General features: G+C 58.3%; 3 protein-coding genes across 11 annotated transcripts in view; 1 reads left to right on the forward strand and 2 right to left on the reverse strand.

Moving 5' to 3' along the window:
• Positions 1–336: 336 nt before the first annotated feature.
• ACD (ACD shelterin complex subunit and telomerase recruitment factor) lies at positions 337–4,928 on the forward strand. 5 transcript variants are annotated; one of them, XM_058279841.2, is made up of 13 exons: positions 337–580; positions 676–812; positions 928–1,021; positions 1,109–1,185; positions 1,304–1,348; positions 1,452–1,492; positions 1,622–1,773; positions 1,852–1,933; positions 2,030–2,116; positions 2,277–2,650; positions 2,767–2,876; positions 2,957–3,029; positions 4,668–4,928. In XM_058279841.2, the coding sequence occupies exons 1-13, from the start codon at positions 482–484 to the stop codon at positions 4,776–4,778; spliced, it is 1,482 nt and encodes a 493-aa protein (XP_058135824.1). In that variant the 5' UTR covers positions 337–481; the 3' UTR covers positions 4,779–4,928. The 5 variants fall into 5 exon arrangements, with proteins under 5 accessions (XP_058135824.1, XP_058135827.1, XP_058135826.1 ...); XM_058279844.2 differs by having other exon boundaries at positions 2,785–2,876; XM_058279843.2 differs by having other exon boundaries at positions 1,452–1,486.
• Positions 3,103–14,964, reverse strand: CARMIL2 (capping protein regulator and myosin 1 linker 2). 4 transcript variants are annotated; one of them, XM_058279838.2, is made up of 39 exons: positions 14,769–14,955; positions 14,432–14,523; positions 14,298–14,348; positions 14,005–14,067; positions 13,796–13,920; positions 13,564–13,658; positions 13,313–13,383; positions 13,131–13,204; positions 12,911–12,986; positions 12,745–12,833; positions 12,526–12,620; positions 12,370–12,456; positions 12,186–12,298; positions 12,023–12,100; positions 11,799–11,875; positions 11,607–11,711; positions 11,366–11,435; positions 11,166–11,247; positions 10,960–11,056; positions 10,820–10,877; positions 10,530–10,702; positions 10,166–10,328; positions 9,993–10,085; positions 8,810–8,938; positions 8,616–8,729; positions 8,288–8,448; positions 8,125–8,212; positions 7,802–7,942; positions 7,607–7,673; positions 6,903–7,132; positions 5,926–6,026; positions 5,480–5,843; positions 5,272–5,394; positions 4,540–4,576; positions 4,316–4,387; positions 3,995–4,216; positions 3,765–3,845; positions 3,370–3,447; positions 3,103–3,268 (listed from the first exon to the last, which is right to left on the reverse strand). In XM_058279838.2, exons 1-39 carry the CDS (start codon positions 14,806–14,808, stop codon positions 3,156–3,158), a joined length of 4,188 nt encoding a protein of 1,395 aa, XP_058135821.1. In that variant the 5' UTR covers positions 14,809–14,955; the 3' UTR covers positions 3,103–3,155. The 4 variants fall into 4 exon arrangements, 3 of the variants coding, with proteins under 3 accessions (XP_058135821.1, XP_058135822.1, XP_058135823.1); XM_058279839.2 differs by lacking the exon at positions 3,765–3,845 and having other exon boundaries at positions 14,769–14,958; XM_058279840.2 differs by lacking the exon at positions 7,802–7,942 and having other exon boundaries at positions 14,769–14,954.
• A 4,751-nt stretch (positions 14,965–19,715) lies between these two features.
• The window catches only part of CTCF (CCCTC-binding factor), a 45,471-nt gene continuing 42,364 nt past the window's right edge, over positions 19,716–22,822 (reverse strand). The window contains exons 11-12 of one of the 2 annotated variants that reach the window (XM_004459681.5): positions 22,611–22,775; positions 19,716–21,217 (exon numbers count right to left, since the gene is read on the reverse strand). In XM_004459681.5, the coding sequence (XP_004459738.1) occupies positions 21,033–21,217; positions 22,611–22,775 (350 nt within the window). In that variant the 3' untranslated portion in view covers positions 19,716–21,032. Of the gene's footprint in view, positions 21,218–22,610; positions 22,779–22,822 lie in introns of both variants that reach the window. The other variant, XM_058279851.2, reaches the window with a different exon arrangement.

Raw genomic sequence — 22,822 nt, forward strand, 5'->3', positions numbered from 1 at the left:
GGGAAGGAAGGGAGCGCTCTCGCAGTGTACTGTCATCGCCACTGGCCTTACAGACCGCGCGTTTCGTAGGCGGGGAAACTGAGTCCTAATAAATATCCGCTGAACGCCTCTCAGGATCACGTGCGCCCAAGCAGCCTCGAGCCAACTCGCTCGTGCAGTCCTCGGCCGCAGCATCCCCTCCGTCTGAGCCAACCCTTGGCGCCTTCCTGCCTGTTGCGCCGGAGTCTCGACGAATGGCCCTAACCCCGGCCCGCTGCTCGGAGAGAGCCCCTGGCAGAAGGAAGCGGGCCGAGAGCTAATCCACAGAGCCGGCGCCGGCGCCGAGGCCCCGGCACAGAGACGCGCACGCGCGGGCGGGGCGGGGGCGGGGCCTCGGCGTTAGTTCCCGCCCAGCCGCCGGCGCTTCCTCTTCCGACGGGAGGCTGGGCTGCGGCGGCGGGAAAACCGGGCTGAGGGCCCTCGGCCGACGGCGGCTGCGGGTATGGCGGGCTTGGGAAGCCTGGTCCTGCGGCCCTGGATTCGAGAGATGGTTCTGGGGTCAGAGGCACACGCAGGTCCGCAGGCGGGGCAACTGCTCGAGGTGAGCCGCCTCCCTACGGCCCGAAGACCGGGGTGGGGGGCGGGGGGCGGGGGGCGGCCCAAGGCGGCAGGATTGACGCGTTTCGCCGCTGTCAGGTACTGCAGGAGGCCGAGGCCCCAGGCCCGTCCCGCGCCCCTGACGCGTCTGACGTCGGGGCCGCTCTTCTAGTGTCCGATGGGACCCACAGTGTCCGATGCCTGGTGACGCGGGAGGCTCTGAACACCTCGGATTGGTGAGAGAGGCGCGGCGGAGCCTGGGTCCGAGGTGCGCGGGCCCTGGAGGGACGGGAGCGGGGCTTGGGTTGAGGCGGGCTAGGCAGTGAGGCGGGTTTGTCGCGCTGTCCACAGGGAGGAGAAGGAGTTCGGCTTCCGCGGCGCAGAGGGCCGACTGCTGCTGCTGCAGGACTGTGGGGTCCGCGTCCAGGTCCCCGAGGGCAACGCGGTGAGTGGTGAGGCTGGCTTGGGTGGGTTACCGAGCCTGGCTCTTTGCGACAACTCCTGAGACTCGCTCTTGAACTCACTCCTCTAGCCCGCGGAATTCTATCTCCAGGTGGGCCGCTTCAGCCTGCTGCCCACGGAGCAGCCTCGGGTACGGGTAGCTGGTTGGTGAGTGATGCTTTCCCTGGCTGCCCTACCCCCTCGGGCCGGGGTGGCGTCGGCATGGGTCTTTTTGGTGGGAGAGTTTTGGGCCCCAAGTAACGTTGACCTTCCTTTTTCCCTCCAGTAACCAAGACCCAGATGTGCAGAAAAAACTTTATGACTGCCTTGAGTGAGTCTGGGCTCTGGCTCTGGGGCCAAATGTGGGCTAGTCACGTATAGCAAATGTGGGTAGACTTACCCAATCCTGAGTTCTGTCCACTCTGTTCCTATAGGGAGCACCTCTCTGATTCTGCCTCCCCCAGTGAAGGTACTGGTAAGGGTTGGTCAATTCCTGGTGGAAGGACCTCTCCAGCCACCACCCCATTTCCTCAGTAAGCCCTTCTTCCTGTCCACCCTACTCTTCTCTGTGGGCTTCCACCCATCCCCTGTTCCCCTGCCCTAGGCCTGTCACTATCTCAGCTTCTGGATGAGGTGCAGGAGGACAAGGAGCATCGGGGGGCACTAGTGCATCTGGCTGAGAGCTGCCTGAATCTGACAGGCCCTTGCACAGCACCTCCTCTCACCCGCTGGGCCGCCTCACGCTGCAGAACCGTGGTCAGTCTGGAGCTTCCTTTGGGAGGTGCCAGGGCCAGGAGTTGGTCAAGAAGCAGACTAAGAGTTCACACCCCACAGGGTGAAGTCGTGTACACCGTCCCCAGCCTATGGCTGCACATCTCTGAGAATGACCAGCAAATCCTGAGCTCTCTGGCTCCAGGTTAGAAGGCAGAGGGTAAAGGGGCTGGAGAGGTCAGAAAGAGCACATGTGACCTAGCACTCACAGTGCTGATAACAGCCTCTCTTGAACCCCTAGCTCCTGAGCTACCCTCACCAGACCCGGCTCTGCAGGACCTATCTCTAACCCTGGTTTCCTCCTCTTCCTCTTCACCGAGTTCTTCAGGTGAGGTGGTGCTCAGGCCATCGCACTCATTATTGTCTGTCAACTAACTAGGCAGGTTCCTGGGCTGAGAAAGGGCGCTCATTTGGGTGGGGGATAAACACAGTTCCTGCTGGTCTGAGCTGGCGGGACTGTGTCTCCAGTGAATCCCCCTCCTCCCCAGGAACCCCTGCCTTCTCGGAACATGTGCAGTCAGAGAAAAGCAGTGCCAGCATCAGCCTTCTGCCTGCCCTGTCTTTGGCTGCTCCAGACCTATTGCAGCGGGACAGCTCTCAGCCCCTACCAGCCATCTGCTCAGCCCCTGGTCCCCCAGCCCCCAGCCCCCCACACTCCAATAGTGCACCCAGTTCTCCACACCCCAGCCACACTCCCAGTCTCTTGTCCCTTGGCCATGTCCTCAGTCAACACCAGGCCCGTGTGACCAGGGCCCAGAAACCTCACCTGGAGTTCAAGGAGCTAGGGTTGCCCCCACAGAACCATCAGTCCCCTTCAAGGACCAGAACTACCACAGGAACCCTGGAGTCCAGTGCTATCTGGGTGAGTATAGCCTCCCATAACTGGAAGGGGGAATGAGACAGGCCTTGGGTAGAGCTGGGAGGAGGGACTGGGGTAGCATTGGATGGGGCTAGGGGTCCTTATTGGCCGCTCCCCAGACACTGTGCCCCCTTCAGGACCCCCCAGTGAGGCATCGTGATGGTTCTGCCTTCCAATATGAGTATGAGCCACCCTGCACCTCTCTCTGCACCCAGGTCCAAGCTGTCAGGTGAGTACCTAGGGCTGTCCTCACTCTGTTGGTCACCAGCCCCTGTCTACATTTACCTGCAGCCATGGTTCTCTTCCCAGGCTCCCTCCCCAGCTTGTAGCCTGGGCCTTGCACATTCTGATGGAGCCACGGCCAGAGTCGGAGCAAACCCAGGTGTGATGGGACTTGGGAATATATGGACACACAGGTTATGCCTATGGGTGGATAAACTATACTCATACTCTGCTTTGTTTGAGCTTTTTTTAATAAAATAATCTCATGCGGCAGGAAGGGAGAGAGTCAGGGGTTGGGGCCGCCGCCTCTTTGGTCTGTGGCTGGTGAGGGTGGGCTGCGCTCAGAACTGGAGGGCTCTGTGGGGTGTGGGGGCAGAGGCTCAGCTTCAGGGCCAGAACCTGTAAGGGGAGAGGGGGAGAGAGGAAGGGTCAGGGCAGGACTGAGCAGAGTTGCCACCACCCTGGCCCTCCCCCCAAAACTGGCCCCAGGCTTCCCTTACCTAGACTTGGGGACGGTGGTGCCTCCAGCTTTGGCCTGCGCTTGAGGACAGGGGAGCGATGCAGCCGCAGTGGCCGCTCTGAGGGGCACAGAGTGGCTTAGGGTCGGTTGCTGAGAGATTGCTGTCTATTCCTTCCCAAACCGCCCCCTCCCCTCCACTGTGCATATACATACACACTGTTGGCCTTCAGGAGTCTCCCCAGCCCCTGTGTCCTCCCACCCCAGGCAGAGCTTGGTCTTCGGGAGGTGGAACCAGGCCTAGTGGGGAGGCCTTCCTGTAAGACCCTTGCACATGGCCTTCTGGCTCCCTGATTTCTCAACCCCTCACCACCGTGCCACCCACCCGCCGCCATCTCTGCCCTGCACTCAAGCACACGTGGAGGTATCTCCCCTCACCAGCAGGGGCTTGGAGCTGGTCCTCATGCACAGACACTGCTCGTCGACCAACCAGGAGGGGCCGTGGCCTCAGCTGGCCGTCTGGGGAAGGCCAGGGTGTCAGGGTATGGCCCTAACACCTGCCCCACTCTAGCCCATGCCTCCCACCTTCAAGGTCCACTGAGGAGTTGAGTTCCCAGCAGATTCTTCCAGTCCCCAACCCAGGCCTGAGGGTGGGGGTACCTGCCTACCTTCATTCCTGGGGCCTAAGCAAGGGTCCTCTGGCAGACCCAGGCTGTCCGGGGAAGGGCTGGTTCTTCGGGGGCTTGGGCTGGGACAAGGAGAGGGGGGACCTGGACCATCCTGTTGGCCCCAACCACGACCCCTGAGCTCTGCATTCAACTGCTGCCCCAGAGCTTTCCAGGCAGCAGGTTCAGGGCCCTGGCCCCCTGGGCCAGGTCTGCATGAGGGGTCTGCAGAGAGAGGAATGTCAGCCAAGACCTGGGCCAGGCTGACCCCCTCCTGCCTAACCCCTGCACTTCCCCAGCACCCACACAGTCACTCTCACTCACCAGCAGACACTGAGTGGGTGCGGGACTTGATCGAGATGGGAGGGGCTTCTGTGGAGCTGTCCATAATGTCACCTGAAAGGGGAGGCTGGGGGCTCAAGCAACAGACCTTAGGGGTGAGGGAAGGAAAACCTGGCCTCTCCTCCCCCAGGAGAGCAAGTGCCTTGGGGATTATGTCTTGGGACACCTCCCCCCAAAAGTATTCCCTACCCCAGGGTCCCACTTACCATCTGAGCCTGCTTTCTTGATCTCTCCATCCTTGCTCTGTAGGAAATAGAGCACTCAGGCTACAGCTGTGCCCTGCCCCACCCCATTGTCACCCTAACTTTGTCTTTCTGTTCATTCTTGTTCTTAGAACCCAGCCTCAGAATGCCCACCATGGGCTGGGCAGGAACAGTCCTTGCCGAGCTGGGCTGGCAGCCAGTTAACACAGAAACGTCCACAGCATGCAGCTGCTCATTCATAGGCACACACGGCCCATGTGGTGCCTTAACTCTGTGATACACTTCCCACACCTTGAGCTTTCTAAATTCAAGCTGAGTCTCACTTCATATGTGCTTGTTGTTTTCCTGAAAAGCTGTCATTAAATGGATGGTACATCTAGGACTTGAGGAAACAGAGCTGTGGTTCTTGTTAAGGATTGTGGTGAGAAAGAATGGCAGTAGCAGGGGGGCCATGGCAGGGAGTCAGGGAAGGTCCACAGGGAAATTCTGGGATGGTGCAGGTGACAATGTCAGACCTGTATTAGATCTGCAAAGAAAGGACTGGGTCTAAGGAGATGTCAGTGGCCTGGGGAAGAGTAAAGGTTGCTAGTGGAAAAAGGTTGGGTCAAATGACTTTGGGGGTAGGGGTATGGAACTGACAACTTGACCTGTGTATGTCATTTGAGTCTTCTCCCTCCTGCCACAAGTCACGTCACACCCTCCCACTTCACACTTGTGCCCCCACCCCCGACTCACTTGTTTCCTCTTGCCTTCGGCACCCCCGCCGCCTCGGCTCACACCAATCCTCTGAAGCATCACTTGGACCCGTTGTTCAAAGGATGGGGCCAGTTCTGTGTCTCCCCGCTCAAAGGGCCGCCGCTGGGGACAGAGATGCCTGAATGAGTAAGAAGCCCACTGCCCTCAGTTCCAGAAAAGCCTTCATTCCCCTATCACGAAGCCTCACCTTGTCAGGCTTGGCACCCAGTGCTGCCTCCTCTTCCTCAGCAGGCAGCAGTATCATCGAGTAGGCCTTGCTTTCCCGTGTGTAGCGTGGCCGACTCCTGCGGGCAGGGTCAGGGCTACTGGCACCCCCCTCAGCCCCACCAGACTCCTCACCACGGCTGGGGCGAGCTGGTGGCCGTAGCAGGTCCCCAAACGTAGTTTTTCGGGTGCGGGGAGCTGATCCAGGGCTGGTCTCTAGATCAAGCCGTGGCCCCCGTGCTGAACGAGGCTTCTTGAAGGCAAAGAGGGTGCCCAGCTTCTTTCGCAGTGTTCGGGGGACAGGGGTAGTGCCCCCCTCAGTGGCTGGGTCCTCCTCTGGGGCCCAGCTGTGGAAACAGTCAACAGTGAATGTGATGTCCCAATGGGTCTCCCACCCTTTCCCAGCCCCCGCCACTGCCCCTCACTCACAGGCAATCCTGTTGGATCAGCCTTTTGGAGAAGAATTCCTCCACGCCCTCGTCCACGCGGGCACTGAGTCCATTCCCTTCCTGCGGCAGAGCTGGGGGTACCTGGGGGACACCAGAGGGTCAGGGTCAGGACCAAGTGCAACTGTGGCTCCCCACCCCATCCCCAGCAGTCTGACCTGGGCAATTCCAGGACCCAGAAGCTAGAGCCATCCTAGGGGGCTGCTCCCACAAGCCTTCTCACTGCCCAGCTGGAGGGCAGAGATACTGAGTTTCACACACCCCTCACCCATTGCTGGCCAGGGCGCGCACACCCAGCCCACACTCGCTTTTGTCATACACAGTACCCACATACCCGGAACCACCCGGTCGCCAGCAGGCTGGCACCCACGCACCCCCTGGGTCACACGTTTCCACTTGCTACCCTCTCTGCTCCAAGCAAGCCCCCGCAGTGCCCTCCACCCCCACCCCACCAGGCCTGCTGCCGCCTCAAGGTGCCGGCTGCTGCGTCAGATCCTCTGGGGGCCTCAAGCCGGCTCTTCTTTCCCTCTCGGTCCAGGGTCCCCGCAGCTACCCAGGCTCCAAAAACATCTCCCCACACACACCCGCTGATCAGGCAGCAGATGCAAGATTGTCCCCCCACCCCAGCTGCCTCCAGGGCCCAGCATCTTTCAGTAAATCTGGATGAGGGCAAGCAAGACAGACATCCTCTCCCACGTCCACTGAGGCGGCGGGCCAACCCCAGTCTGAGTCCCATACCCTAGTGCACCTCGAACCAAACCCGCACACCAGTAGCCCCGCGTGGGCATAGCCTGGGGGAGGGGGTGCCTAGGAAGAGGCCAGGACGCGGACGTCTCCTCACGGCCTGGAGGCCGTGGGCCCCACCACCCACCTCCTTGGCCGCCATCACTCGTAAGGCGCGAACGGGCCACCCACGACCCCCAGTTCCATGAGCTCCGGAGTGGGGGGGAGGGCGCTTACCTGGGGTCCCCCCGGCGGCGGGCGGTGGTGGTGCTGGCGGCGCGGCCGCGGCCGGGCCCGGGTCGGATGGCGCAAGGGCTGTCCGGAGGGTGGCAGGTCCATGCGAGGCAGAGGGCCGGCCGGGGGCCCGGGGGCGGCAGGGCTCGGGGAGCCCCTCGCGGACGGCCCCGCCTGCGGCTCCGCATCTTCCCCTGGAGCCGCCAGCTCGGGCTCCGGCTCCTCGGTGGCACCTGAGCGGAGAGCACCAGAACACCGGGCGCCGAGCCTCAGCGCAGAGCCCGGGGAGGTGGCGGCGGCGGCGGCGCTGGGGCGGCGGGGGACCCGCCCAGGGCGCGGGGAGGGGCCCGGCTGCGCCGCCCGCCCCCCCGCCCGCCCCTCCCCCACAGCCGCTGTCCGTGGTGCTGAGCGCGGCCCCGAGAGCGCGCCGCTGCTCACCGCCGTCAAGCGTGCGCGGCCTGGGGGAGGGAAGCGGGGGGGCGGGGGGGGCGGCGGAGGCGGTGTCCAGGTCCTGGTCTGCTAAGGTCTCGCTTTGTGCTGACCACAGCTGACCCCGACCTTGAGGGTGGCACGGCGGCCCTAGTCCCGCAGAGTCAAGGGTTAGGGAGTGCTGGGGACAGGCTGAAGCTGTGTGTCCAGGTCCCAAGGTCCCGTGGAGCTTCCATCCAACCAACCCAGGTAACCCCCCCTTCTTCCCGGGTGCTTACTGTGAGTGGAGGGTCCCAGACGAAGACCATGGCTAGGCTCAGGCCATTCCCACCGAGGACTGTTATCCTGGAGGGGAGAGCACAGACTCAACCTGGGGGGCCGTGCAACCCCAGAAGTGCTGTCTCCATCTTCCAAACTCCAGATCAAAAAGGGAACATCTGGGGCTCAAGGTCCATAGTTTTAGGACCACCTACCCCCTCCTCCTCCTCTTCCTCTTCTGGGAAGAAAAGGTCCTCCAGTTCCCCTGGTCCAGGAGGGCTAGGTTCACCTCCGTCCTCCAGTGCTGGGAGGGCGGGGGGCATTGTCACTGTTGCCTGCTGAGCTAGACTCTCCACCTGCAATATCAGGTACCCCAAAGATGGGCAGATGGGTCCTCCACACAGCCCTAACTGTGCTATAGGGCCCCTGAGGTATCCCTGGGTTCCACAACCCCAGAAGGCATTACAGATCCCCTCCCTGGTGGGTGGTCAGGTCATGGTGTGTGGGCACATGTGTGCATGCACAGCTTCCCCCTCACCAGCCGATCCCGGGCAGCACTCAGACCCGCCAGGGCCTGAGTCACAATACTCTCCGTCAAGGTTCCAGTGACTGACAGCCTCATGTCCCTGCAGGCAGGAAAGGACAGGGGTTGCTGTGCTGGCCCTGCCCAGCCCTGCCTGGCTCCCCACCATCCAGCCTACCTAAGCCTAGTGAAGGCATCTTGTAGCAGCTGCTCTGGAAGCAGCTCTGGGAGGCCCCTGGAGCCCATCAGGACCCCTTCTAGCTGCTCTCTCCAGCCAGATCCCTGCAGCATCTGTGGGCAGAGGCTCTTCGTTGTGTCCAGTGTGCTGTGAGTGAAGTCCTGGGCAAAAGTCAGAGCATGGTGAAGGTGTGGCTAAGATCTAGGCTGCTTGGCTTGAAGCTCTGACCCCTACAGGACATTGACTCTGGGGATATCACAATCGGGCCTCTGTGATGGAAGTCAGGCCTGCCCATGGAGGTGGGGCTGAGGCAGGGAAACCATCTCACCTGGATGTCCTGGCGACAGGCCTCGCCCACCTGTCCCAAGAGGCCCTCCAGCTTCTGCCGAAGCTGCCAGTGATGACTTGGGGAGCTCCCAGCCTCATACAGAATGGGAAGAATCTGGGGCCAAAGAGCAAAAGGAGTTGCAGGTTGATACCTGATCAAGAGGCGAGGGGTCCTCATGGGGGCAGGGAGCTCACACTGAGAGAGAAGTTGGCGTTGCGGATGGCGTCCTCAGCCTGGCGCACAGCAGCTTCACCGTGGGGCCCAGCCCCACAGCCCAGCAGCTCCACATGCTCCTGCACTGACTGACACAGTTCGTTCACTTTCTGGGGGAGGGCGGGGGCATCAAGGATTAGTCACGGCCTAATCCCCTCCCAGCCTCCCAGACCCTGACTGCCTCCCTCCCAGGGTCCAAACAGAGTGGATGAAGCCAACACGATCATACCAACCACTTAGGAACCCTGCCTGCTCCAGAGGGAGGGCAGTGTCTCATTTGAGGGACTTGCACATTATTTCTATGGGGATGGAGAAATATCTAGAATATAGGAAGGAAAGGAACTAACTGTCACGTCCTGTTTTAGACGCTCACTCTGTCCACCAACTATATAGAGGTACAGTGGGAGAGGGGAAAGGGTGCAGAGGTGGGAGTGAGGAGCCCAGGGGAAAGGGATCGGGGGAGTGGAAACAGCGGAGGGTTGGGAGGAGGGGCAGGTTTGAGAGTTGGTCAAGACACAGGCCTGTGAGAGCACCAGTATGGCCCGGAGAGACCTGGAAGGACACCCACACCTGTGTGCCCAGCACTTGAAGAGCAAGGGCATCGGTGACCCTGGGCCCCAGGGTAGAGGGGACAGTTCGTCAAGGGTGATGAGATCGCTTGGAGAGGCCTGGAGCACGAGGCCCCTGTGGGATGTCTGGACTCAGATAGGGCACTGGAGCTTAGGAGAGAAGACTCAGGAACCAAGAAGATGGAGCACCCCGCAAAGACACAGTAATGGAGGGAGGTGAGGCCAGCGAAGAGGCCACGCTGGGTTTGGCCAGAGAGGTCAGTGGAGAGGGGAGTGGAGTCATGTCAATGGGGATGAGATAGGGCTACAACCAAAGGGGGAAATGGAGGAAGGATTTTAAAAATGCCTTCTGTCGTTAACAGAAGAGTCTGTTTAAATGCATAATGTAAGGCAGTGAGGGGTGTTATTTGAGGAGCTATTTCTAGAGCAGTTAGCCAGTCTCTGGACCAAAGAGAGGGACTTGTCTGGGACAGCAGGCCTCAGGCACCCAGGCCCCAGGAAAACTAGATCTTCAAACTCATGTAGTCTTCCAGGTGCCACAGCTTTTTCCACCCCCATCTCCTGCCCGTGAATACTCAAGTCAGGGGACACTGACCTGCTCAGAGACCAGACCCAGAGGTTGTAGGCTGGCGACGCGGTCAGAAGAGGAGGAGTCTGTGCGATTGTTCCTTAAGAGACAGGCTTGGATCTGGGGGCAACGGATATTGAGAGGCGGCTGGGGATGGGGCCACGGCGCGGAGGAGAGGCGGGGAGGAGAAGTACTCCCACCTGGTGCACTGCACGTGCTGTCAGCTCCGGGCGGCTGCGCTGCGCCAGGGCCACGTCGCTCAGTGGCAGTGGCATGGCCTTAAGGCAGCGGTTCTGCTCCAGAGCCTGCGCCACGTCCAGCAGGCCCAGCGCAGACGTGTGGTTCCGGTCCCAGACCACCGACCTGGGCCGGGCCGGGCTTCAGTCGGGGGCGGAGCTCCTCAAAGCGCCCGGGACTCTGGCCGGGTGCCTGCGCCCCGCTCGCCAACCCCCTCCATTCGCGCCGCCGCGTCCTGCCCCGCCCATCGGCCCGCCCATTGGCTTAGCTCCTTTTGCCACGCCCACCCACGCCACGCCCCGGGTCCCACCCCCTGACCCCGCCCACCGGAGCCTCGTGTTGACCCGCAGCGCCTTGGCCAGCATCTTGGCTCCCGCGTCCCCCATGGCGTTGCCGCTGATGTCCAGCGCGGACAGGTTAGGATTGGTGCCCAGCGCCCGGAGCAGCACGCCGGCTCCCAGCTTCAGACGCGACTCCGCCACCGACAGAGACTGCAGGGGCTGGGGTTAAGAGAAAGCCCTGGGTGGTTGGCGTCAGGTCAAAGGGTCGGGGGGCAGAAGTCAGAGGGGTCACAGGGGGCTCCTTCCCGAGGACCCCGCAAGGTCCCGTGCACTCACACAATCGTCGTCCTGCATGAGCTGGACAATGCGGTGCAGGACGTCGTCCAGGGTCTCCCTGTGGGCAGGGGCCGCGGTTGGGGGAGGGTGGGCGTGGCGCAGCGCTGTCCCGGAGGCCCGAGAGTGGGGTGGGGGCTCACTTGCATCGGACGTTGAAGTTCCTCCCAAGCGCCACGTGTCGCAGGGACCGGCTCCTCCCGATGGCCAGCACCAGAGTCACCATGTCTGAGCCGAAGCCTGGGGGTGGCTCGGGTCACCGACAAGGCGAGGCTGCGGGGGCGGGCGGGGCGGCGGGAACCCGGGAGGTGACGGGAGGACGGGGGGGGGGGGGGGGTGGCGGCCTCACCGTTATCCGCCAGGTCCAGGGAGCGCACGGCCCCCGCGTCGCACACCAAGTCCTGGATCACCTGGGCGCCCGCCGAGCGCAGCTGGGGGGGGAAGGGGGGCTGCTTAGGCCGCGGGCGCCGCGGGCGGGGAGGGGCGGGTCCCGGGGCCCCGCGCCCGGGCCTCCAGCTCCCCGCTCGCGTGGCGGGGCCGCGCGCTCACCTCGCAGGCGCTGAGGTCCAGGTGCAGGTCGCCGATGTGCGTGTTGAGCGCGAGGCCTTCCAGCAGGGCCCTGGGAGGGGATGTCACAGATGGGGGGGGGGGGCCCGGCCGGGAGCTGGGACCGGGGGCCCCGGGGCGCCAGCCAGCACCGGGAAAGCCGGGCCAACGAGGGGAGGCGCTGGAGGCCGGGTCGGGTGGCGGCCGCAGGCGCGGGGGCGTGGCGGTGGGCAGCGACCCTGACCTGAGCGCGTCGGGCGGCAGCTTGCAGCCCGCCAGGCCCAGGTGCCGCAGCGTCCCCGCGCGGCTGAGGAAGAGCTGCAGCGCGGCCGGCGCCGCCCGGGACTTCCTAGGGTGGGGGAGCGGGAGAAGTGGGTTTCCCGGCGCGGGCAGGTGGCCCCCGGCAGTCGCCCCCGCCCGGCCTGGAGCCCCTTACGTGCGGGAGAAGACGTTCCTCGAAGCGTCGAGGTGAGTGAGGCTGGCGCAGCAGCCGCGGGACAGCGCCGCAAAGAGCTGCGGGGAGAGGGTGTCGCGCTGCACCGGCAGGGGACTGAGCCCCGCCGCGCCGCCCTGCCCTCCAGGCTACGCTGCCCGGGGCCTCAGGCCCGCCACCCTCCCCCCCCACGGGTCATGACCCCCACCGGCCACCCCCTCCCTCACAGTGTCCAGGGCGGTGTCGGTGCCTGCGAGATTCAGGAACGTCAGAACGTTAGGACGGCTCAGGAAACTGTAGAGGCCCTGGGCGGAGGCAGGGGGTCAGGGAGGGAGACCGTCCTTGACACCCCTGTGCCCTCCATCTCTGCCCCTGAAGACAATCACTCACCCCATTGTCCTCTGAGGCCCCCAGGGCTCCAGGGTTCCCTGAAAGGTCCAGGTGGGTCAGGGCAGAGTCGAAGGCTGTGTTGGTGGCCAGGGCCTGGCCCAGGGCCCTCATCCCTGTTGGGGGGAGGGTGCTCAGCAATTAGGCAGGCCTCCCCCCTCCCCCACTCCGTCCATGGCCCTCCTACCTCGAGGTGTCAGGCCTGTCTGCGCCAGGCTCAGTCTCCTCAGGGCTCCTGGGCGCTGCCCTAGGTGTCTGCTGAGTGCAGCAATGCCTGGGGGAGGGGGGCCAGGTGAGCGTCATCCTCTCATCCGCCAGGCCCCGGGGTTCCCCAAGCTCGTACCTCGGTCATCCAGCAGGTTCCCCGCCAGGCTGAGCTCCTGCAGACCAGAGCTCGAGTGTCCCGTCAGTGCCTGGGCCAGCCTCCGGACAAAGTCTCTGGGGACCGGACCCCAGGAGGTGTGAGACCCTGACTTTGGCTTCCCCACCCCTCCCCAGGCCAGCAGTGCCCCAATCCCAATTCCCCAGATCCCCTTCTCCAAACCCGCCCTGGCCCCCTCACCCTCTCAGGCCGCAGGTCTCCAGCACCAGCTCCTCCAGGTGGGACGACTGACTCATCATGTGCAGAATCTGTTCCGAGACCTCAATGCTCTGCGAGTCGGAAGGGAGGGTCAACCGGCTGCACCTGGCCCCGGCACCCTTCACCCTCCGCGGCCCCAGCCCCTCACCAGCTTCATGTCCACACAGGAGAGACACCGGAACCACAGGTTGTAGGACAGGGCAGCCACGCTCAAGGCCAGGTCCCTAGGTTGGGGGGCAGGGGCAGAGCTGAAACCCTCCGGCCAGCTCTAGGCCCAGCACCCCCCACCCCTCCCCTCCGTGGAGAGCCTGAGGTCCAGAATTGGGGGTCCTGCATCCCTCCATGCCCGTTCCTGCCAGGCTACGTACCGACTGCCCAGGTGGCTAAAGTCTCCTAGGCTGAACTGGCGGCAGCCCTGGCGGTGGTAGATGGTGTCCACATCCTGGAGAGGAAGAAAGTGTCTACAAACCCTGGGGCCACAAGGGGGTGGGCTCAGCTCACCCCAGTGGGCAGACGTTTCCAGAGCCCCCAGAGAGGGCCCTAGCCTCACCCACTGAATCTCCTCTCGGAACGGGAAGCCATTGTAGTCACACAGAGCCTCGTAGGTCTCTAAGAAGCCACCTGAGGAGGTGCCAGGGATGGGACAGGGGGAAGGAGAGAGGCATGACAATAGCGATGGAGGACTTTCACATCCGGGCTGAGGGGTGGCTGGATTCAGCTTGGGAGCTCCCTAACTCTAGGAGTCGGGCTGGGGGTGTGGAAGAGGCTGGAAGCTCTCCGTGGCTCTGCCTCGGCGCTTACCACAGGGGCTGCTAGGTGCGGTGGCCTCCGAGAGGCTGCTTCTCTCCTCCAGCCGAGCCAGCAGCGAGGGGGGCGTGGGCCTCCGGAAGAGTTTCCTGGGGAGGAGGGTGAAGGAGGAGGGGGCAAGGGACTTCTAGCCCCTGGGATGTGGGGTGGCACCCTTGCGTCCACCCACAACAACCCCCCTGCTGCTTTCCTCCCCTGCTAGCCCCTCGCAGTTGCTGGATCTCACCCAAGGGCCGAGTGAGGGAAGACCTTCTTGATGGCTGCGGCGATGTGCTGAGCCAGCTGTTCCAGGGCAGCCACACCGGGAACCTCCAGGACCAGCTCGGGCAGGGACTCCAGCTCGAAGGTGACCTGGGGAGGGAGGGCTGCTGGGCCTTGGCTCCATGTGAAGATCAGGCTGCAGGCCTGGGGGGCGGGTGGTCCTAGGTGCCTCACCTGAGGGGGTGCCTCCTGCAGAGCCATGGCCTGGACCTCCAGATAGCTGAACGTGCAGTCCACCTACGGAGCGACCGGATCAGCGGGACCCAGCCCTGAGCCCCTACCTCATGGGAGCCTGGTCCTCCGTGCAGCCTGGTGCCCGGCGCCCAGGCCTGCCCAGACTCCAGTCCTATCTGCTGCCAGGGAAGCCAGAGCCCAGGACGAGACAGACGGACACCTCTGAGGATGCAGCCCTTAGGCAAGGTGATTGCTGGGGACAAGGAGGGTGGTGGCCAGGCTTTGGGACTCACCCTCAGGGGCAGGCAGGTGTGCAGCAGGTAGGCTCTCCATCGGAGCAGTGCCTGGGGGCAGAGAGAGTCTGGTACCTGGAGCCGGGCAAGAGGCTCCATCTGCCCGGGCCCACCCCTGCCCCCTGGCGCCATACCAAGACAAGGCCTTGCTCAGCGCCTCGCTCTGGCAGCCGGGCGCTCAGCAGCAGCTCCACCTCCTTGGGCCACAGGAACCTGGCGATCTCCCCTGTGCGCGGGCAGCCTCCTGGGTGACTCTGGTCCTCCCACAGAGGCCAACCAGCCCACGGTCTGTACCAGGCTCAGGCCTGGGGTTCACGCGTGGGCCAGCAAGGAAAGGGTGGGGTGGATTTGGGGGCGCCAAGTCCTCTGGAGGAGCAGAGCCGTCCAAGTCCCCCGGGACACTGGTAGGCCCCTGGTTTGGGGGCTACCCTTCCTCCTCCGAGCCAAGGGGCAGGAAGCGCCAGCGCTTACCTCGGAGCTCACAGGATATGCCGTCGGGGGTCTGGGCCATGGGGCTGGGCCGGGGGCAGGGCGGCCCAGCGAGCTCCGGCGGGAAACAGTGGCAGGCCGACGCGCACACAGGAAGCCCGGTCCGCACAGCAGCCACCTGCTCCTCCGGCAGCGGAAGGTACGAGCGGTTTCCTGCCAGGCCGCCCCCGGCCCGGCTCCACCCCGCCCCGGCCTCGGAGGGTAGGGAGGTCTCGCCCGCGTCCCGGCGTGTGGGCGGCGGGCAGAGAAGGGCCCCAGCGGCCCGCCCGCCCCGTCGCGTAGGAGCTTCTCCGCCGGGGCTGGCGCAGGGATGGGGAGGGGTGTGGGCGGGAGGTTAGGTCGCCTTGCGTGGTCCCTTGAGGTTCCTAGTCCCCCACCTTGACCCCGCACCGCGGTACCTGCCGCGAACACCAGGGGGCGCCGCCGGCTCGGGGATTCCCGCAGCCCGGCCGGCTTGGCGGCTCCGAAGACCAGGCTGGGGAGTTGGACTAAGGGCCGGACGGAAGGGGCGCCCGTCCCGTCCGGCAAGGGGCACCCGAGCTCTCCCCAAACCCAGGGCTCTGCCCTGTTGTCCCTAATCTGGGGTCCGTAAGCTACACCCGCTTCCCCGTAAACTTTTGAAGGCACAGAGGAAAGACTGGGTGGGTTCAAACTCACTTCGCCGCGCCTGAGGTTCCTCAGCTTTCATTGGGCTCAGAGCTGGGTTGGGACTGATTGGGGTGAGGGTATGTCAGGGGTCCTCAAGGGGCAGCCTCGGTTAAAGGCCTGAACCCCAAGGGCCTCAGGGAAGGGTGGGGTCCTCCCATGTGTCTGCCTTCAACCCCAAGTGGGAGAGAGTTGGGGGAGAGGGGAGCACTGGGAGAAGGAAGCTAGTTGTGTCTAGGCTTGGAAGGGCTCAGAAGGCCATGGGGTGGGGGCGCCTGCCAGCCAGCAGCCTGCTGCCCTATGAAAGTCCAGGGATCTAGATTCCGGAGGGTTCACAAGAAGGGATTACATTGTTTTCTTCCATGACCATCTAATTCAACTCCATTTAGGAGATAAGGAGGAGCCTTCTACCCTTAGCACAGCCAGACGGAGGTGAAGTATCCCTGAAGGTAGGTGAGGGATCCTAGGCAGTGGTCCTTTGGTCCGTTCTCCGTCTCTAGATACCCCTCCCCTGCCTTGGGGCTTGGAGACAGTGGGGACAAGAGCACCCTTCTGTCATCTGACCACCCCCACCCCACCCCCACCCCACCCCCACCACTTGCTGAGGGTATTCAAAAGCTGGGACAAAGTGGAAGGTAGAAACTGAATAGTAGCAACTTGGGTCCAAGCAACAGGCACATGATGCCATAGCTCAGGGCTGACGGGTGAGGACTCAGGTGGAGAAGACACTGTGGTGAGTTTGTTCAAAGGCAGAGGAAAGCCTTGCCTCTTTGAGAGGAGCAAATTTAGGATTAAGATCTAAGGCTACTTCTAAGACCTCCACTTTTTTTTTTTTCAGGAGGTGCTGGGGATTGAGCCCGATGTCTCATACGTGGGAAGCAGGCACTCAACCCCTTGAGCTACATCTGCTCCCCTAAAACTGCTTTTAGGGTGAGAATTCAGTAGTTACAGTAAGACGAAGTGGCCAAGAATGTAGGTTCTGAAGGCTACCTGCCTCAATTTAAGTCCTGGTCCTACCTCTTACCAGATGTTCTGCACTGAACTTCTCTGGGCTTCCAGTTTGCTTTCCTGTAAGCTGGAGAAAATAACTTACCTCAAAGTGTTGTGACAGGATTAACGCTTACTGAGGGAAGCACTCCCAGTGGTGCCTGGCACGCCACCAAAGATCACATTTGCCAAGTCTAGCATGGCAACCCTGGGATTCAAAATAAAACAATAGAAAACACACTTCACTGGGATTTTTGTTTAGAATGACAAGGATAAGAGAAATACAAGAATGATGAAAATGAGAGCCACTGAGTGGACACTTTGAATGGATTGTGAAGAGCGTGAACACAGGGAATCCAGTGGTGGAAGATGGCTGTGGGTAACAGGACAAATATGACAACTCTCTCCCACGGACAACTACAAATATGTATACTGATATAGGGTGTTAATAATCTGGCGAGTTGGGGGAAAATACACCAAATATAAGATATGGGCTGTAGTTAGTGGTAATATTTTGACGTTCTTTCATAGTCTGTAACCAACGTTTCACCACAATGCAAGGTGGTGGTGGTGGTGAAATGTTTGGGAGCTTTATATGAGTATATACATGTTTGTTTTGTAAATTCACAAGTTTTACTACACACTTATTGTTTACATATGTTCATGTATGATATAATTCAATAAAATTTTATTTCAAAAGCAAAAAAAGAAGAAAGAAATACAAGAGGGAATAACTGTGAAAAGACCTGCATTTAAGCACTTCTCCAGAGGAGGGACTGCTGAGGACAGCAGCAGCACTGATTGGGAACCATCAAGCATTTGGGGCAGGCAGGAGGCTGCTGAGAGGGAAACTGGATCTGCAAGATTAGGACAGGGCTGTGGGGCTGCTTGTGGTCTGGGTGGTAATGATAAAACAAACAAGACGATGGATATCGGATTCAGAGACGGAGTGAATACATGGAATGTAACTCTTAACAAACGGTGATTCAGTGAGAGGGAGAGAAAGCCTTCAGCTTGTTCAAGCTCGTCCGTGTACTGGACAACATGATACTGTGTGTGTGCTCAGGAAATGCTAAGAGCTCACCGCAAGGAAAAAATGAGAAGCCTAGCCAGTCCAGGATGGACAGGCCCTGCCTCCAGGGTGGACCAGGCTGTACTTGCCAGGGCGCTTGGCTAACAGATTTACAAAACAGGATCCTTATCAAAGGCCAAAGGAGGTCTCAGGTGTTTGCTAAGCTGGGCAGCAGTGGACAGGGATGATGCTAGCCCAGGTGTGGAAAGAGATTATTTCTTTTCTCTAGTATCATCTATGGCCTAACACTGAGGAAGGAAGCTGAAGACAAGGTAGGGATATTGCCCAGCAAGCTCTCTTCATGGAGTGATAGTGGGTGAGAACTGGCTTCTGCTTGAAGGTTTTATTTTAAATTTTTTTTTAAATTCAAAGTTGTGGATTTACCCTCAGCTTAAAAAAATTTTTTTTAATTTATCCTCCACCACCCCAGATTGTTCTTGTGTCTGCTCAGTTCGCTAGTCTTTCTCAAGAAGGTACTGGGAACCAAACCCAGGCCCTCCCGCATGGGAGGTGAATGCCATTGGGCCTGAGCCACATCCACTCCCCTTATTTTTGGAGGTACCAGGGACCAGGGATTGAACCTGGGACCTCATATGTGGGAAGCCAGTGCTCAACCACTGAGCCACAGCAGATCCCCCATGCTGGTTTTGCTTTTGTTTTTTTCTATGAGGCACCAGGAACTGAACCCAGGATCTCCTGTGTGGGAAGCAGGCACTCAACTGCTTGAACCACATCCACTCCCCTGAAGGTTTTATTTTTAAAGGAGTCAGGCAGGATGTATATAATAGGGGATCCCTGTTCAGCCTTAACTCCATTATGTCGCTTTTCTTGCCCCTCTCCCCACTAAAAATAAATCCATTTCAAAACTTTTAACCAATGTGAATGTATACAATAAAAAATGAAAAGGTGACATACTGAAGATTCAGATAAATCCCTCATTATTCTACAAAGATTTTCTACTGTAAACCAAAAAATTAAGAGATTTTAAAAAGTTGTTCCCACTGAAACTACTCTGGTCCTGCAGGACCAGACTCTGATGGCCACTAACATTCAGTCCTAGGAGTGAACTTGTCTGGCTGAGTCCGGAGGCCCCCAATGGCTCCAGGTTGTTTTCCTGGGAAACCCTACTGCATGGATAGCACAAGCCAGATGAAAAGGATACACACATCTTATCCTTTAGTTGTTACCTCTCACTGAAAAAAAAAATTTTTTGTCTTTATTTTTTTAATATTATATTCAATCTCATTAAAAATTGATGTTGGAATTGTGGCTTTAAGAAACTCCACAAATAGCTGGCCCATGCACAGTGCTGATGCGCGCCAAGGAGTGCCCTGCCACGCAGGGGTGTCCCCCGTGTAGGGGAGCCAAGGAGTGCGCCCCATAAGGAGAGCCGCCCAGCGCGAAAGAGAGTGCAGCCTGCCCAGGAGTGGCGCCACACACACGGAGAGCTGACACAAGATGACAGCTGACACAAGGTGACACAACAAAAAGCAACACAGATTCCCAGTGCCACTGACAACAGAAGCAGACAAAGACGCAGCAAATAGACACAGAGAACAGACAACTGGGGTGGGGGGGAAGGGGAAATAAATAAATAAATCTTAAAGAAAAAAAACTCCACAATTACTGGCTGAAGCTTTCCACTCATAAATAGCTAGCAGAGCAATGATCTTTCATAGATGCCTAAGCTTCCTATTATGCTTGCTAACCAGCAGCTGAACCACCCAGGAGTCTCTTCCTGCAGACCGGTGGTTGTGCCGCCATCTTCCCTTTCAAATGAACTTTTCTAGAGCAGACTGGGCCCAACTCTTTGCTCCCCTGCACCTGGCAGAATCGAGGTCCTGATCCTAGCCCTCCTTGAACTGATATTCTGAGGACAGAGTCTCCCATCCACCTTCTTCCTTAAGGTGCTCTGTGGCCCACCCACCCTCTGGCACAGGCAACTCCTTCCTAGTGGCTAGGAATGCTCATAAGAGCTGACAGATGTCCATCCACTCACACACACTCTTGGGGAGTTGAACTTGCAGCAAGATACACTTGGCATCCTGTCATCTGCCTCTTCCCATCTGCTAGAGAGGAAGTGGCCATCCTTGGGAACACAGCTTGCCTGTGAGGGGCCAGGAAGACAGCACACACTCTGGAGACAGCATGTGGGTTCTGTTTGGTAGGAGATGCTCCTCTGGGAAGGCTCCACCTCACATCAGGCAGGAATCACACAAGTCGGATTGTTTGGAGCACTTGTTAATCCTTTATGATTTATTAGCTGTACAGCAGTAAATCCTCCTCCCCAGCTTCCAACCCCATTACATATTTTATTACAGGTCTCTTGTTGGCATTCTAAAATAATGAAAAATACCACACAGTACAGCTAAGTACAAAATGCATCAACCTAGAGTCTGATAGCTAACTGATGGCTCTCTTAAAAGCAATACACAGAAGAAAAAAGGGTTTGAAATCAGTAAGACTGAGGTTTTCTAAAAAACACATTTCAAACATGTGACAGTTCATGTGCAAGAATCATTTTTTAGTTGGTTTTACTTCACATTATTTAATTTTCTTTTTTGGGAAATCCGAAGTTTAAATTACTGACCTAGTGAAATTTTCTGGCCCAGCTTTTAAGGGCTGCTGTGACCCACTCATAATCACCCTTCTGCTTTAACAGAGGATTTATAAAACACAAAATTCAGCTACAAACAGAGCAAAGAAAATGTAGATGGGAAATTATAACTGAAAGTTAATTATACAAGGTTCAAATGCTGGCTCCATGGGCTGGCAATCATGATCTTCCACGTGGGTGTCCGTCACTTGCGGGCAGCAGTCTGGGTGCCGTTCTGCTACATGATTGTGATCCAATTCTTTGTCAACATTTACACACTACAGAGTCTGTGGTAACTTAATTTGCAAATAATTAAAATGCTGGGTTTTCTTACACTGCACTTCTTTTCACCCTCTTAATTAATGGAAAAGATTAAAATGTAAAAAAAGTTATTTACAAGCTTGACCATACCAGAAACTTTGCCAAGAAAGAGGCAAAACTTTCAGGACAGAAACTGATCGTAGCATGCCGTACTACTGGTGTGCGGCTGACTCCAAGCAAAGGGAGTCAGGGAAAAGCAAAAGCAAAAAACAGTTTAAAAGTCTAAGTCCTTCCCAAGTCTGCATTTACAATTAAAAACTCTCCTGGGAAGAAGACCATAGAACTCTAGGAAACCAGGTGGCCATTCTGGAGTGGTTTACCATATCAAAAGAGAGGGTTCAATGTCTCTGTTTCCGTTTTAGTTAGGCGTGAACACTGTCCTCAGCACTTCACAGTAAACCCTCAGGGACTCAGAACATTCCATGATTTGCTAACATCAAACAGCCAAGTTCTAGTTAAATCACATTTTTCTAACACCATCCTTGAAGTTTTAGTTCTCAGTATGTTTGGTAAAATGGTGTAAAATGATGCTTTTCCCAAAGCCAAAAGAAGAAAGGGAAAAAAATTAAGATGCAGGCCGTTTAAACACAGCCCAAAGCAGTCTTGGTGATGAGAGGCCCCACCATCACCGGTCCATCATGCTGAGGATCATCTCAGGCGTGAGGTCTCCATTGGGGGCATCTGGGGCAGCTGGCTGGGCCTCCTCCTCCTCCCCCTCCACGGGCTCCGCATCTGGCTCTTTTTTGACTTCAACGATAATGTTCTCAATTGCACCAGTGTTCTGGTCTTCAACCTGAATGATGGCTGTTGCTGGCAAAGAAGAGCATGAATAAAACAAAGGCTACATTAAAGCCCCAAACACTCGGCACTGAATGAGATGTCAGCAATAGGAAAGCCTTAGCAGTGAAAACAACATTCGTTCTTACATGTCTCCCAAATTACATACTAATTTTTTTTTACTTTATCACAAATTGGCCTTAAAAATAGTTTTAGAGACAGAGGAAAACACGGCATGACTAAGAATACTTCATAAATGTGTGATGCAAGTCTGCTTTTTAGGTGGTGCTCCCCGCCCCACCCTATAGTAAGAAACCTGAATTTTTAAAATTCTGAACTTATCCTCCACCCAAAGGCTCTTGCCAATCCGTTCAAGTCTGTGAGGCAAAAAAAAAAGAAGCTGGTTGGTTCCCACCTCTCTGAAACACATCTTTATATGGGGCTCACGACGAGCATTAAAGATAAGAGAGGGAAACGGACCTGGCCCAGTGGTTAGGGCGTCCGTCTACCACATGGGAGGTCCGCGGTTCAAACCCCGGGCCTCCTTGACCCGTGTGGAGCTGGCCCATGAGCAGTGCTGATGCGCACAAGGAGTGCCCTGCCACGCAGGGGTGTCCCCCGCGTAGGGGAGCCCCAGATGCAAGGAGTGCGCCCCGTAAGGAGAGCCACCCAGCGCGAAAGAAAGTGCTGCCTGCCCAGGAATGGCACTGCCCACACTTTCCGAGCCGCTGACGACAACAGAGGCGGACAAAGAAACAAGACGCAGCAAACAGACAACCGAGGGATGGGGGGGGGGGATTAAATAAATAAATAAATCTTTAAAATAAATAAATAAAGAAAGAAAGAAAGATAAGAGATTAAGGGTTGCACTTAAAAAGAAAAAAAAAGGTGGCGGGGAGGGCCTTCCACAGCAATTAATTGTCAGTTTTTGGAAGGAAATCTAGGGACATGAAAGTAGAAGAGACCTGAGTTCCCTAGAGCCTGCAGACACCTCCACCGTGCCCCCTAGGTAAGCCAGGAGCCTGCACTTGAATTCACAGGCCCCGAACTTCTCAGGATGGACGATCTTGGCATAGAAATTGCTTTATCCCTCCACCTGGAGAAATTCGGCTCTTTATTCACGGCCACCTCCACTCTGCCAGGTGACTGATTATGGCTTTCTGCGAAACCCTCCCCCACATTAATACCCGTCTTGTAGAACATAAGCACCTTCTGCCCTTCTTCACTCATGTAACAGGCCTCTCAAGAGACTTCCTCTGATGTTCCCTAGTAAAAACTCCTAAGAAGACGCTTTTGGAGAGTTTATTCCCAACTTGTTCTCATGGCTTGGTTCCCATGTCCCCAAAGAACAAGAACTCATCTGGCTCCCCCACATGCTGGGAGAGGGTGCCAGCCTACTGAGCTCTAAGTGAGACAAGCAACTTACGCTGGTTCTGTTTGGGCTGGTTGGTTCTACCGGGTGGCCGTCCTCTCCGCTTTTTGGCGGGTGGTGGTGCTGGGGTTACAGGCTGTGGCTCTGGCTCCGGTTCAATTTCCACAGCAGTCTCCTCCTCTTCATCCTCATTGTCATCAAGGTCTGGCTCAGCATTTTCTTCTCATGATATTAGGAAGAAGAGGGGGTGAGGCAAGAAGAGTGGC

The sequence above is a fragment of the Dasypus novemcinctus genome, chromosome 18 (genome assembly GCF_030445035.2).
Source record: "Dasypus novemcinctus isolate mDasNov1 chromosome 18, mDasNov1.1.hap2, whole genome shotgun sequence".
NCBI classification, from domain to species: domain Eukaryota; kingdom Metazoa; phylum Chordata; class Mammalia; order Cingulata; family Dasypodidae; genus Dasypus; species Dasypus novemcinctus.

Bases quoted from the DNA above. Each gene is read 5' to 3' on its own strand.
- ACD (XM_058279841.2), top strand. From the start codon at position 482: ATGGCGGGCTTGGGAAGCCTGGTCCTGCGGCCCTGGATTCGAGAGATG. The intron at 581-675 runs GTGAGCCGCCTC...CGCCGCTGTCAG, and splicing joins AGGCGGGGCAACTGCTCGAG to GTACTGCAGGAGGCCGAGGC. The intron at 1,349-1,451 runs GTGAGTCTGGGC...CTGTTCCTATAG, and splicing joins AAACTTTATGACTGCCTTGA to GGAGCACCTCTCTGATTCTG.
- CARMIL2 (XM_058279838.2), bottom strand. From the start codon at position 14,808: ATGGCCCAGACCCCCGACGGCATATCCTGTGAGCTCCGAG. The intron at 13,659-13,795 runs GTGAGATCCAGC...CCTCCTCCCCAG, and splicing joins TTCCCTCACTCGGCCCTTGG to GAAACTCTTCCGGAGGCCCA. The intron at 12,457-12,525 runs GTACGAGCTTGG...CCCCTCCCCCAG, and splicing joins GAACCTGCTGGATGACCGAG to GCATTGCTGCACTCAGCAGA.